General features: G+C 49.2%; 1 protein-coding gene across 12 annotated transcripts in view; it reads left to right on the plus strand.

Moving 5' to 3' along the window:
* TLN2 (talin 2) overlaps positions 1 to 14195 on the plus strand; it is a 429909-nt gene that overhangs the window by 372253 nt on the left and 43461 nt on the right. For all 12 annotated transcript variants that reach the window (XM_034994419.1, XM_034994414.1, XM_034994422.1 and 9 more), the window contains 3 exons: positions 4037 to 4183; positions 10236 to 10402; positions 11313 to 11496. In XM_034994419.1, coding sequence (XP_034850310.1) covers positions 4037 to 4183; positions 10236 to 10402; positions 11313 to 11496 — 498 coding nt within the window. The remainder of the gene's footprint in view (positions 1 to 4036; positions 4184 to 10235; positions 10403 to 11312; positions 11497 to 14195) is intronic.

Raw genomic sequence — 14195 nt, forward strand, 5'->3', positions numbered from 1 at the left:
CTGAGCAACATTCCTTTATAATACACACTGGTTGGTGGTTAAGTCAGATCACCCTGGGGGCTGGACAGATTTGCTGAGAAACTTAGTGTTACTTTGAGAAGTTAGCCTTTTTAAAGCCCTTATCTTTTTGAATACAGTCTTAAAAATGCATTCCCTCTCTCAGATGTTCCTCCAGCAGTACAGAATGTTCTGGGAAATTGCAGTAAGAATGTGTTGTTTCTGTTGTCCCCTTTAAGTGCCTGCCCTAGCTGTCCCAGGTACCCGTGGAAAAGAATAATCAGAGAGATGTTCATCAAGTCCACACCACAGATCAGATCCATGCTGGGGGCTGTCCCATGTACCCTCACAACTCCACAATCCTTGGTTCTGCCCCATTTCACAGGTTAGCAAACTGAGGCTCAGGGAACTTAGTTAAATGGTCCAAGAGCACACAGCTACAAGAGTCAGTGTGGAAGCCGCTTGAAATAACTTTTTGGAATAAATGAAGTTTCAAGTAAGTAAAGAAGTAAACATGGCAACGTCAGGATTCAAACCCAGGGTATCACAGCCTTTACTCCTTCCCCCTCACCCCCCAACCTACCCCTTGTCACAGCATTCATGTGGCATTTCCTACCTTGAGATGTGTTCACACATACCTTTCATTTGCTCCATCAGCCCTGGGTAGTAGAGCAGGTTCTGTTCCATTTCGCAGGTGAGGGAACAAAGGCCCAGGAGGTTAGCTGGCTCACCCAGGGAGTCGATGGCCAGGGAGGGGCTGGGCCAGAAGCAGAGCCCGTGGGCTTTCCTGCTGCCCGTGCTGCCCACGGGGGTGAAGAGCTGAAGGCAGGCCTGGGGCTGGCATCTTGGATCCCTCCCCTTCCTATTGCATTCAGCCCTCTTAGCCTGTGAAAACAAGTGAAGCCTATTTCAACATGTCCTTCATGATACCCATCCTTCCGCATGCTGTCCAACTAGGACTGCGCAGCCAAGCATATAGGAGGATTGCGTGGCCAAACCTCAAGGTGGCCTCCGGGCACCAAGAAGGTAATCATGTGACCAGGACCAAGCCCTGGGTTGTCCAAGAACCCCAAGGGCTCTGTATAACTCTTGCCTTATCTTAGGCTTATCCCTTTGCTCTCTGGTGCTAGTCTTTGTCGGTGCTTCCTACCTGGAGTCTCCTCCCTAATGACCACTGTCCCAACTCTGCAGTGCGTTTGCAGGATCCTTTGCTGCATGCATGGTGTCCCCTCCAAGGAAGGGGCTGAGCATCAGGACGTTGGGGTGTTTTTCATAGCAGGGCCTCTCGCAAGGGGGCTGAAGGAGCATGAGAGTGTCATTGAGGATGTGTCATGTCTGCCCATAGGTTTCAGGCTTGAGTCAGTGGAAGAGTAGGTCCCTTCACCCTCGCACCTCCAGGGCCATTTGGGAGTGACTTAAGATGCCTGTGCTTGCCCCAGTGCCCACCATTGTGTGGACAGGAAGCTCAGGTGTGGTTCTAAGCAAGGAGCAGAAGTGGGACACCGAGCCTGGTCCTTCCTAGCACAGGGGTTTCCCACCTTACTCTTCTGAGCCCTGGGAGGCGCTTTGCAAGTTCTGCACGTTTGACTCAAGGCTCACTTTTTAAACATAATTGAACTATTTTTAAAACTCTTAGGAAAAACGGTGTGTGTTTTTGAGTAAACTCTGGGCCAGGCCAGTGATAACCCACTGGGGGCCGCCAGCACCTTACCGTGGGCCACTGGGTGATTTCATGCAGACCTCAGGCTGATGCCGCTTCTCCCTGCTAGGGTTCGGGGCCTACAGGAAAACCTGTACGGACATAACAGGATTTTCTCAACACCGCAGCCCAAGCAAAATGCAGAAATGAGGCGGTGGCTGAGGCTGTTATCAGGCTCCAGAATCTGACTTTTAAACTTTGATTAACTTAATCTCATTGTTGACTTTTTATTGAGTCAAGGACATAAACTTTAACTCATAAAGGAAGGGTATACTAATAACACATTGTATCAATTTTACATGTTGAGTTTCCAGGAGAGATTTGGTAGGCGGGGGTTGGGGGGTGCAGGGATGGTACCAATGCTAAGTGGGGAAAAAACGAAATTAGTAAACACTGATCTGATGGGTAGAGCGACCTGGGTGCTCATCTGGCTTTGCCAGACACTGGCTGTGTGATCTTGGGCCAATCACATCACTTCTCTGAACCTTCACAGTCTCTTCATTTGTCAGCGAGGAGGTTGAACTAGTAAGGTCAGTTTTATTTTGAAATTCTGTTTCTTCTTCCATTTGCCCCCTACCTGGCTCTCCCAGCCGTGCCTGTCACTTAGAGACCTGTGGTCATCCTTGACACAGAGCTCTTGCCTGTGGATTAGCTCTGATCCTCGAGTGTGTAGGGATCGGAAAAGGCTCAAGAGCCAGGATGAGTTTTCAGCTTTCATGGGGCATCCCCCAGCTTCAGCCGGGCCTTGTGTTTAAGCCAGTAGACGTGCCCCACAAACAGCTACATTTGGGTGTTTCCGCTGGGTGGTTGAACTGGAGTGCCTCTCCCCTCCTCAGTGGTAGACCTGTTTGCAGAGCTGCCAGCTTATAGGATCTTCATGTTGTATTTCACCTGGAGATGGTCCACAGGCAGCCCTCCCTGATTGTGAGGCTTTGGCAGCACCCCCAAAAGAGCCAAAGCTCCACCTTCTGCATCAGGAGAATTTTCCATTAAATGGATTTTTTTTTTTTAAGATTTTATTTATTTGACAGAGGCTGAGAGCACAAGTAGGGGGAGAAGCAGGCTGGGACTCGATCCCAGGAGCCTGGGATCATGACCTGAGCCAAAGACAGATGCTTAACCAACGGAGCCACCCAGGCGCCCCTGTTAAATGGATTTTAAATATCCTTTGGGCCTTAAGGGGATAAGGGAATTACTTTTTTCCCTAAAAGCATGATGTGTTTCAATAATAGAGTTAACATTTGCAGCCCCCTTCACTACCCCAATCCCCCCCTGCCTTAAACTACTCAACTAGGACAATGCTGGAAGATAGCACCCCGGTGGTCCAGATCTCCCAGCTTTTACTCAGGATACCTGAGATCTTAGTAGTTGTTCTTGGTAGATGCTGGAAGGAGAAGCCACAGCTTCTTGCTCTCATGGAGTCTTGGAAATAACACTTATTAACTAAAGCTTAAGGTGTTTTGCTTTTAGTTGCTTACCTGGGCTGGAGGACAGATTGTTTATGGCAGCTGTATTGATCAGACCAAAATGAAAATTGATGTGAACAGCCAGAGGAATGCAAACTTTGGGAGGTAGAATTTATTAGGCCTTAAAGAGACAGCTGACAGCCTGTCCATCATGGAGCTCATTTGGGTTCTTTTAGGCAAAGTACCTTTTATAATCACACAAGTCAGCGGTCATTAACAGAATGTGTGCCTGCTGAGCCTTTAGCTCTAAAAATATAGAAACCACAACCTGGCCGGATAGAAAGGAAGCCTGGGCCCAGCAAGGTGGCTCTCACCACGGGACACAGCTGAGGAAGGGGGTGTTCTGCTTATAAATATACCAATTTTGCAGGAACCTGAATGCTTTATGCTTCTTACCAAAGCTATATATTTTGAACTTATAATTACTCTCTAGAGCTGCTGTGCAGAATAAATGAAAGTAAATGCAATCCCTTCTCAGGAGAGGCCCCGACACACAGCAGGAGCTCAATAAATGCATGAATGACTAATAATTACCGCCCCCCCCCCCCCGAGTTCTTCTAACTAACATTTCCGTCAGGTGGCTAGGGATGCAAGTAAACAGTACACCAGAAAAGGTAACAAATATCAGAAAGGCATTAGGCTAAGATGATGAGACACAGGCTTGCTTCCTGGGGACCGTGGACATTTTACAGGCTCTAAAAAGGGAAGTAAAATCAACCAAATTCCATACTCCACCAAGCACAGACTCCTAACAGCAATGGAATTTTCCTAGCCAGGCTCCCATAGGATGTAGAAGAAATTTTCCACGTAGGGAAGCCCTCGATGGCAGAATCCATCATGCCTCTCCTTCCCCACCCCGGGCTTGCCTCCACAGATCGGCTTCCAGATTCGCACTCGCGTGCAGGACCTGGGCCATGGCTGCATCTTCCTGGTGCAGAAGGCGGGGGCCCTCCAGGTGTGCCCCACAGACAGCTACACCAAGAGGGAGCTCATCGAGTGTGCCCGCGCAGTCACAGAGAAGGTAAGGAGCAGCCCTCGGGCCCCACGCCGCCACAGTAATCCACACTGGCCCTCGGTGGCCCACTGTGACCAGGGATATCAGCGGGAAGCTAAGCCAAAGACGATCCAGTCAGGGATTCCCCAGGAATGGGGTGATTCATAGCCCTGAGACACTGAGAGGGACTGTCCCTCGAAAGTCAGGGCCCCCACGGTACACTTTGTTGATGGGCTTTCCTACAGACAGACTGGACAGACCGTAGCAAAGTCACATGAGCACCAGGAGCCCCTCCCTGCAACCCCTTTTGACACTCGTCCCCTGGGCTTCCTTCTCTGGGAGGCTCCCAGGTGCTGGGCCCTGGGAAGGACCTAAAGCTCTCTTAGTGTGACCTCTTTCCTCCCAGAAGAGACCGTGAAGTGGGGAAGCGTTGAGCACCCCGCCCGAAGTGGCCCAGCACCATGGTCGAGAGAGCAGGAGCCCGTCGGAGGTGGAGAGAATCCTATACGTAGCGTAGTGCGTGGGGCTCTGGGGTCTCAGCGAAGTGACCTCCCCCTCCCGAGCCTGCAGAATGAGCCCAGGGAAAGACAATGCCGGGCCCGTAGGGTTAGGAAACTGGAATGCGGTGGTGTGTGTAGAAGTGCTTGGCACAGGGCCAAACACACGGTTCACCGTGGCCGACATCCTGGCTGTGGCTGTCTGTAAGCCATCCTCCGACGCTCTTCTCCCACAGGGTTCCCTGCTGGACAAAGCCCGTCCTCAGCATCCCTTCATTCCCGGCGCTCCCTTACACCCCCCACAGGATACTCGTCTCCTGTCTGGCTTGTTTCTCCAAGTCCTTTTTCAGGACAGCTGTCCTCCAGACCACTCAAAGTGCAAGCTGAAGCATCGGTGCTTTGCTGGCTTTTCCCCTCCCTTCACTCGGGTCCCCAGGACATAGAGCTGTGCCCTGTTTAGAAGCTGGCAACAGGACTTGGGCGGGCGGGGGACCCCTCACCTGGCAGCTGCCGCTGCAGAGGCCACTCTGTACCTGGCCCCGCGCCGAGGCCGAGCGACGTCTGGCCGTCTCCTGCAGCCCACAGGCCTGCCCAGGCCTCCTTGGACTCCACGGGATGAGGCAATCCATCTCTGAGCTGGAGGAAGGCATTCTCCCTCCTTTCAAAGCCCTTCCTTGTTGTCGAAGTTACTCTGGCCAAGCTCCCCTGTCAAAGACCTTGGAACTGGCACCTGAAGGAGGGAAGGCGGGGGTCCAAGCTGCATGATGTTGGCCAGTGGGACCAAGCAACATGACCTTGCTGAGTTGTTCTCCGTCTCTGCTTCTCCCGGCAGAGGTGTCCCTTAGGACACCTGGAGGAGGCTCAAAAGCAGGGAATCGGCTGTTCAGACTAAACTAGCCTTTTCGGTGCTTTCTTGCTCCGTGTTCCTGCCTTGCCCTCTCTACCTGGTGTGTCTTTCTCACGTGGCTTGGTTGTGTCTGTAACTTCCCACCAGCCGTGAGCCCTTGACTTGCTCACCTTTGTGTCCTCATCCCCTAGGGACTAGTAGCCGCTCAATAAACTGCTGACTTGTGCGCCTTTTGTAGCAGGCGGGACACTGTTTCTGGACTCTCTCTCTTTCGGTCTGGCTGAGAACGTCCCTCCCAGACTTGGGATTCCTTGTCTTGGCCTTTGTCACCTGTCCTCTGGGAGTTCTTTCCAGAAACTGGATACTTCATTCCCAGGCCAGCTCTGTGCCATCCTGACTTTTCCTGGTGGGACATAGTAGCATTTAACTCCAGGAGGGAGGATCAGGCAAATAAGGAAGAGAAACCAATCCTTGTGGGCTGGTCTTGGGACGTGGCAGGTGCTCAGGAAGTGGGCCCCCCGCCCTGCCTGCTAGGCTGTGTCCACCACCTCTGCTCAGATCTGAGCAGCACAGAAGGAAGAGAGCATACAAACTCTCTGCCCCTCACTGATGCTGTAACTCCTCGGTCCTGGTCAGTGTGTTTTTAAACAACGCATTCACAGAATATTTTCAGACTCTTCTTTGGGTCAGCCATGGTCAAGGATGGTGGGTGTGTGCATAGAGATGAATAGGACAACTCCAGATGGTCTCCAGACTCAAGAGTCTCCAGTTGCTCGCCAGATGCATGCTGTTTTAACCTGTGCTAAATGGGCTGTCCTGGGGGCAGAGACAGCAGCAACTGTGGAATCCTCAGGAGGCACAGCTATGACTCTGGATGAGGACTTTGAGCTGGCTTTTGCAGGATGAGCCAGTTGGTAGCTGGAGAACAGGGAGGGGGCGTTGCAGGCAGGGGGCAGATACACCGCAGGAGGGGCAGGGGATGTTTGGGGAAGTGAGGAGCAGGCTGATGTGGCAAGAATGTCATGGGAGGCCAGAAAAGTTGAACTGGTTGTGCAAGGAGCTCATCTTCCCTTGACAGCAGGGGAGAATTGTACCCAAGGGTGTGGGGGAGTTAGCTTTGTGTTGTAGGAAAGTGTCTCTAGGAACAGTGGGGGTGTTCTGGAGGGGGTGATGGGTGGCAGCAAAGGGTTTCTGGCATGGAAGTCACTGGAGTGAACAGAGCCAACTTGCTGGACTCTCAGGTCACTGGAATTATTACTTAGGGGCAGGTGATAGCGCAAGGGAGCGTTTGGGTGGAGAGGTGACATATGCAGGTACGCTTCGGGCTCTAGCCACAATGGGGTCCACCCTGAAGCATTTCAAATCCAGAGGCAGCCAAGGGCAGGAATGATGAGTGTTAGCAGAAGGCTGTTCTACAGAAAACCTGATCAGAGGGGACAGAAATGGCCACACCTTTCATAGGAGCCTGAATTTGTCTCTGGTCCCAGAAACGTAATCCTATTAAAATTATCTGCTCTCTACTGATGACTTACTATGTGCCATGCTAGAGAATAGATATGCATCCCCCCCCCCCCTTATTCCTCCCAGCAACCCTGATAGGCAAGAAATAATATCCCCATTTTACAGATGAGGAAACTAAGGTTGAACAGTTGCCCAAAGTCGTTTAGCCAGCAAATGATAATGCTGGTACTCAGCCTGAGATGTTGACACCAAAACATGTGTTAACCCATCAGCTGCATTGAGTCCCAGAGAGAAGATTCACTGTTCTTGTTTGTTTTTTACTTTTTCCCCTGGTTTTGAGATATAATTGATACACAGTACTGCAGAAGTTGAGGGTGTACAGCATGATGGTTTGTCTTTCATGTATTATATATAAAGTGATTACCACAATAAGTTTGGTTAACATCCATCATCTCGTGTAGATACAAAATAAATATACTTGTTTCTGGTGATGAGAACTCTTAAGATTTACTCTTAACACTGCTGCGCAATATATACGACAGTCAGTTGTAGTCATCATGTTGAACACTATCTCCCTAGTACTTAACTTATTTTGTAACTGGAAGTTTGTGCCTTTGAAGCATGTTTGTTCAATCCACACCTTCCCTCCCACCAGAAAACTGCTCCCTTTTGCTATAGGGTTGGTTGGTTGGGCTTTGTTTTGTTTTGTTTTTCATTTTTATTTGATGCATTCAAACAAACAAAAAAGTTCAGCCATTTCTCCTAACTCCCGTCCCCCACCTCTGGCAACTACCAGTCTGTTTTCCGTATCTACCAGCTTGGGTTTTTTGTTTTATTTTAGGTTCCACGTATAAAAGAGATCATATGGCATTTCTTTCTCTGACTGACTTCACTTAGCAAAATGAACTCGAGGTCTATCCATGTTGTCACAAATGGCAAAATTTCATTCTTCTTATGGCTGAATAATATCCTACTGGATAACATACACCATATTTTCTTTACCCATTCTTCCATCTGTGGACATTTCGGTTGCTTCCATAGATTAGCTGTTGTAAATAATGATGCAGTGAACGTAGAGGTACATATCTTTTTGAGTTAGAATTTGTTTTCTTCAGGTAAGTATCCAGACCTGCATTTGCTGGATCCTATGGTAGTTCTGTTGGTAGTTTTTGAGGAACCCCCATATTGTTTCCACAGGGGCTGTGCCAATTTACATTCCCACCGACAGGGCACCAGGTTCCCTTTTCCCTGCATCTTTGCCAATACATGTTGTTGCTTGTCTTGATGATCTCCATGCCAGCAGGTGTGAGATGATATCTCACTGTGGTTTTGATATGCATTTTCTTAATATTTAATGATAATGAGCATCTTTTCATGTACTTGTTGTCCATCTGTTTGTCTTCTTTGGAAAAAATGTCTATTCAGCTCTTCTGCCCGTTTTTAATTGGGTTGTTTTTTTGCCATTGAGTTGTATGTATGCTTTATATATTTTCGATGTTAAGCCCTTAGCAGATATATGATTTGCAAATATTTTCTTTAATCAGTAAGTTGCTTTTTTCATTTTGCTGATGGTTTCCTTTGTTGTGCAGAAACTTTTTAGTTTCACATAGTCCCACTTGTTCATTCTTGCTTTTATTGGCTTTTGTTTTGGGTGTCAGATTCTAAAAATCATCACCAAGACCTATGTCAAGGAGGTTACTGCCTATGTTTTCTTCTAGGAGTTTTATGGTTTCAGGTCTTACATTCAAGTCTTTAATCCATTTTAAAGTTTTCGTGTTTATTTTTTGTATATACTGTAATTTTTGTGTATACTGTAAGGCAGTGGTCCAGTTTCATTTTTTTTTTTTTTTTTTTTACATGTAGCTGTCCAATTTTCCCAACACCATTTGTTCAAGTGACTGTCCTTTCTCCGTTGTATGTTTGTGGCTCCTTTGTCATAAATTAATTGACTGTATATGCTTGGGTTTATTTCTGGGCTCTCTGTTCCATTGATCCACGTATCTGTTTTTTATACCAGTATCATACTGTTTTGATTCCTATAGCTTTGTAATATAGTTTTAAGTCAGGGAGCATGAGACCTCCAACTTTGTTCTTTCTCAAGATTGCTGTGGTTACTCAGGATCTTTTGTGGTCCTATAGAAATTTTAGGATTGTTTGTTGTATTTCTGTGAAAAATGTCATTGGAATTTTGATAGGGATTGTGTTGGATCTGTAGAAAGCTATCGGTAGTATGGACATCTTAACAATATTGATTCTTCCAGTCTGTGAGCATGGAATATCTTTCCATTTATTTGTGTTTTCTTCAACTTCTTTTTTTAACGTCTTGTAGTTTTCCATATGCAGGTCTCTCACCCCCTTGGTTAAATGTATTCCTAGGTATTTTATTCTTTTTGATGCAGTTGTATAAATGGGATTATTTTTTTAATTTCTCTGATAGTTCAGTATTAGCTTATAGAAACACAAAAGACTTCTGTGTGTTGATTTTGTATCCCTCAACTCTACTGAATTCATGGATTAGGGCCTGACAGTTTTTGATGGAGTCTTTAGGGTTTTCTGTATACTGTATGTCATCTGCAAATAGTGGAGGTTTTACTTCTTTCTTTCCAATTTGGATGCCTTTTATTTCTTTTAATTGCTGGATTGCTTTGGCTAGGGCTTCCAATACTCTGTTGAATAAAAGTGGCAAGGGTGGGGAATCTTTGTCTTATTCCTGATCTTAGAGGAAAAGCTTTGAGCTTTTCACCATTGAGTATGATGTTAGCTGTGGGTTTGTCATATGTAGCCTTTATTATGTTGAGATACGTTCCCTCCGTACCCACTTTGTTGAAAGTTTTTATTATCAATGGGTGTTGAATTTTGTCAAATGCTTTTTCTATATCTATTGAGATGATCATAAGATTTTTATCCTTTATTGATGTATCACACTGGCTGATCTGTGGGTGTTGAATCATCCTTGCATTCCTGGAGTAAATCCCACTTGATGATGGTGTATGATCCTTCTAATGTATTGTCAAATTCAGTGCCCTAATATTTTTTTGAGGATTTTTGTACTATGTTCATCAAGCGTGTTGGCCTATAATTTTCTTTTCTTGTGGCACCCTTGTCTGGTTTTGGTATCAGGGTAATTTTGGCTTTATAAATGAGTTTGGAAGAATTCCATCCTTTCCTATTTTTTGAGTGGGGTTTTTTTATCAGTGATACTTGAGCCTGAAAATCTTTGGGTTACATTTTCTCCATTTCCCCATTCACCCTGACATCCCCTGTCTGCCTACAGGTGTCCTTGGTGCTATCAGCTCTGCAGGCTGGGAACAAGGGGACCCAGGCATGCATCACAGCCGCCACCGCTGTGTCTGGGATTATAGCCGACCTGGACACCACCATCATGTTTGCGACCGCGGGGACCCTGAATTCAGAGAACAACGAGACCTTTGCAGACCACAGGTATGGGGGTGGAGGTCATCCTGGGGGCTCCTGGATGGGGAGAGATTTAGCCCGGCCTGATGGACTTGGGAGACTCTGCCCAGGAGCCAGGCATGCGGTTAAGCATTTTGATTTCAATAAGATGCTCAAGGGGAGAAAGTGAACCACATAATCAAAACAAGCCCTATTTGCCAACTGTAAACACATAGTCATGTTCCAGCTTTGTGCCTTGGCAGCCTCAATCCAGCCTGCTCTGGCAGAGGACAGCTTTTTGATCTTCTACTTTCCAAGCTAGAGAGATATGCCTCTGATTTGCTCCCAGCCCCAGCGGGAGTGGGAGTGGCCAGGACAGGCCCATTTAGCTGTGACATAAAGGAGAGTGGGGCCCTGAGCCTGCTGTCTGTCCCACGCTGGCTCCTCAGGCCCTGCTCCTGGAGGCTGGTGCTGGGGTCTCCATCTGCCACTGGAGAGTCCTCCCCTATAGCCTTGCCGCATACCCAGTACCTTTCTTCCTCTCTCTTTAGTCCCAGAACTGGGCTAGGGAGGAGATTACCAATGCTGTCACCCACTCCACGATGCAGCCCTGTGGGTTCTGATGACCTTGCAGCTCTCTGTAGCTGTGAAGTATTTAGGGGGAACCAGAGGAAAGAAGCTGACCTCTCACTGAGCTACAGGGTTGGGGGAAGAGGGCCAAACTGGTGGGCCTGAATCTTTCACTGAAGTTTACTATTAATCGACTCCGTGGATACCGGGCTGACTCTCCTCTTCCCGTTTTCCTACATAAGACAGTGAGCACCCCGATAAGGAAGGGGAAATCCATCATCTCTGTTCTTTAAAGCCCTTTAACAAAAAATCCCTTAAGGAGGGTTTCTTTGCTTCCTAACTACCAGTAGCCAAGCTCTGCCCTTTGTCCCTCTCCCCGCTTTCTCAGGGAGAACATTCTGAAGACAGCCAAGGCCTTGGTGGAAGACACGAAGCTGCTGGTGTCGGGGGCTGCGTCCACGCCAGACAAGCTGGCCCAGGCAGCGCAGTCGTCAGCGGCCACCATCACACAGCTCGCTGAGGTGGTCAAGCTGGGGGCCGCCAGCCTGGGCTCTGATGACCCCGAGACACAGGTACCGGTGGGGGTGGGGGTGCATCCGCCGTTTGGGGTCTGGCTGGAGAGTGGCGCAGACGGTGGTGGCGGCTCTGGGGGTAGAGATGACTGGTGAACAGTTGAGCACAGTGAGCATTTGGATATAAGAGCGAGGGAGCGGGCCAGGAGGGACTCTACATCACAGGTGAGATCAGCGAGTGGACGGTGGCTCCGGAGGGAGAGCAGGCTTGGCTGGGAGGTGAATTCAGGTGAGTTCAGTGCTGGAGAGAACACAGGTAGAACTAGAGAGGGGGCATAAGCCTGCACAGGTATAGGGGTATGGATTCAGGGGTTGTTGCCGTACAGACGGTGACTGCAACCACAGGAGAGGGAGAGCATGGGGCAAGAGGAAAAGGAGGGTTCAAGGCAGAGCTGAGGAAGCCATTGTTTAAGACCACAGTAAGGAGAAAGAGATGCCTAGGGAGATGGAGAAGCAACAGCAACGGGTAGGAGGAAAGCCAGGGCTCCTGACGTTAAGAGTGGGGGGGTGTTTCAACCCACCAGAGACACAGCTGAGTTGTCAAGGGGCTCTTGGTGGGGAGTGGCCAGGTGAGGGTAAAGAGAGGAAGCCAGTGTGTATAGACAGCACTTGAGAGGGGGAGGGGAGAGAGGAGCTGGGGCTAGGGTAGGGCTCTGTGCTCCTATAACTCTGCTTTGGATTTAACCATGTCACTGATGTTACCTGCCTGCTCCTTCATCCTCAGCCTGGGCCCCCAGCTCCTCAGGGACAGCACCCACAGTTTACTGATCTTTGGAAGCTAAGCACCCAGCACAGCACAGTGGATGTTCCACAAAGATGTACTCAGCTGTTACTGAACACAGAGCCGGCCAGGGCCACCAATAGCAGACTCTCCTCATTCCCAAGGGCAGAACCTAAAACCCATCTGCTCTGTCTATCCCAGCACCGTCAGATGGCACACACCTCAGTTTTTACTGCTTAAACCACACTCCATTAACTCGTCTCTGGCCCACGGGGACGAAACTGGATAGGAAGCTGCCTACCATCCAGTGCCCAGGCTGACGACAGTTACTGTTGTGGTTCACACAAGGCCACCAGCTTTGCTGCCGTGTGGCCATGACCCTCCTCTGCCCGACATCCTCCAGTGGAGCAGAGCTCCATGAGGAAACGTTCCACGTGTGGCCATTTTACTCCTCCTGCCCGATTTCTCTCTGATAACATCCAAGCTCAGATTGGCTGCCCTCTGGAATTCGAAGCATTCACACAAATCCCTGCCTGTGGTATTGTTCTTACCCCCATGGAGGAAGGCAAAGCTTGAAAGCGCTCAGTGGGGTTGGAATCCACTCTCTCTGAGCCTGGCGCCACTTGAGGAAAAGTGAACAGGCCGAGGAGCGTTTAAATCTTTGAACACAGAAAAGTGTATCAAATTGTTTAGAGTCTCAACGCCCAAATGGTCTAGATGTCCACTAGAGCTTCTAGGAGACTTCTAGTGGAAAATACCCCTCACAAAAATGTGCCTACTCGCCAGCCAGTTCCTAGTGACCAGGGACAGGACCGTGCACGCTGGGTGTTGGCAGCAACCTCTGCTTGCTGTCCCTTGCTCTCCACTCGCTGCTGTGATGGCCGGAAGCAGGCAGTGTGAGGTCCTTACCCGTCGGCCCTTCCTCAAGAGCCCCATCACGCGCTGACCTGCCCTGTGGTTTCAGAGGTTCCCTGCGCCCTGGGGGTGAGAAGGCACAGGACAGAGCTGGAGAGGGTGGGAGGAGCAGAGGCGAAGTGTCACTGGGCTCTTAGCCATCAGGGACACGAGTTTCTGATGGGTTTTCATGTACGTTATGCCGTCACCCTTGCAGCCCTGCAGTGAGACAGGGCTGGTGCTGCTAATGCCATTTGTATGTGAGGAGCCAGAGCCCTAGAGCGTAAGCGAGTGTGAAGGTTAAGACCACGACCCTTGGGATCACACTGACTAGCGTGTGAATCCCAGGCCCTCGGGGTGTGGACGGGAGCATCATAGTTACCACTTGGAATGGCAGTGGCGAGGATGAAGCAAGGTCATGGGTGGCATGCGTGGCTCAGCACCTGGAACGCTGCACTCAGTAAAGGGAAACTGTCGCTGTTACCAAAGTAGGAGTTAAGACTTAAATGTAAGGCAGGTCTTGTCATGTCATCCTGAAGTATGGCTGGGGCTTCAGACCCCAGGTCCAGCACCTGGAAAGATGGCCTGTGGTCTCTGCTCCATGATAAGAATGGAGATACCGTATTCTTTCCAGTGTTATTAGGGTGTGTACCTGACCATTCGGTCATTCCGTGAGTATTTCCTGAGAGCCCGTGATGTGCCAGACCCTGTTCTGAGTGCAAAACACACCAGGCAGAAGTGCAGGCTGGCTGTCCTCGAGCTTACCTCCACTTCGGGGAAGAAGACCGTAGTTCCACATACTGATAAGTGCTATAAAGAAAACAGGACACGCTGATGGAATTTCAGGTTGGGGGTGGTAGGGAAAGGTCTCTGAGGGCCTGACATGTGAGCTGAGACCTGACTGATGAGAAGAGCCAGGTTCCAGACAGAGAGAGGAACAAGAGCAGAGGCCCTGAAGTAGGAATGAGTGGGATTTGCCTTGGGGAAGAAAGACAGACCCATCTGCCTGTCGCATGTTAAGTAGGTCACAGAATCCTAGGAACCAAAGCCGGAGATGCCGGCGGGCTGCTGCAGAGGTCTTGCA

The sequence above is a fragment of the Mirounga leonina genome, unplaced genomic scaffold, assembly GCF_011800145.1.
Source record: "Mirounga leonina isolate KUSES-001 unplaced genomic scaffold, KU_Mleo_1.0 Mir_91, whole genome shotgun sequence".
Lineage (NCBI taxonomy): Eukaryota > Metazoa > Chordata > Mammalia > Carnivora > Phocidae > Mirounga > Mirounga leonina.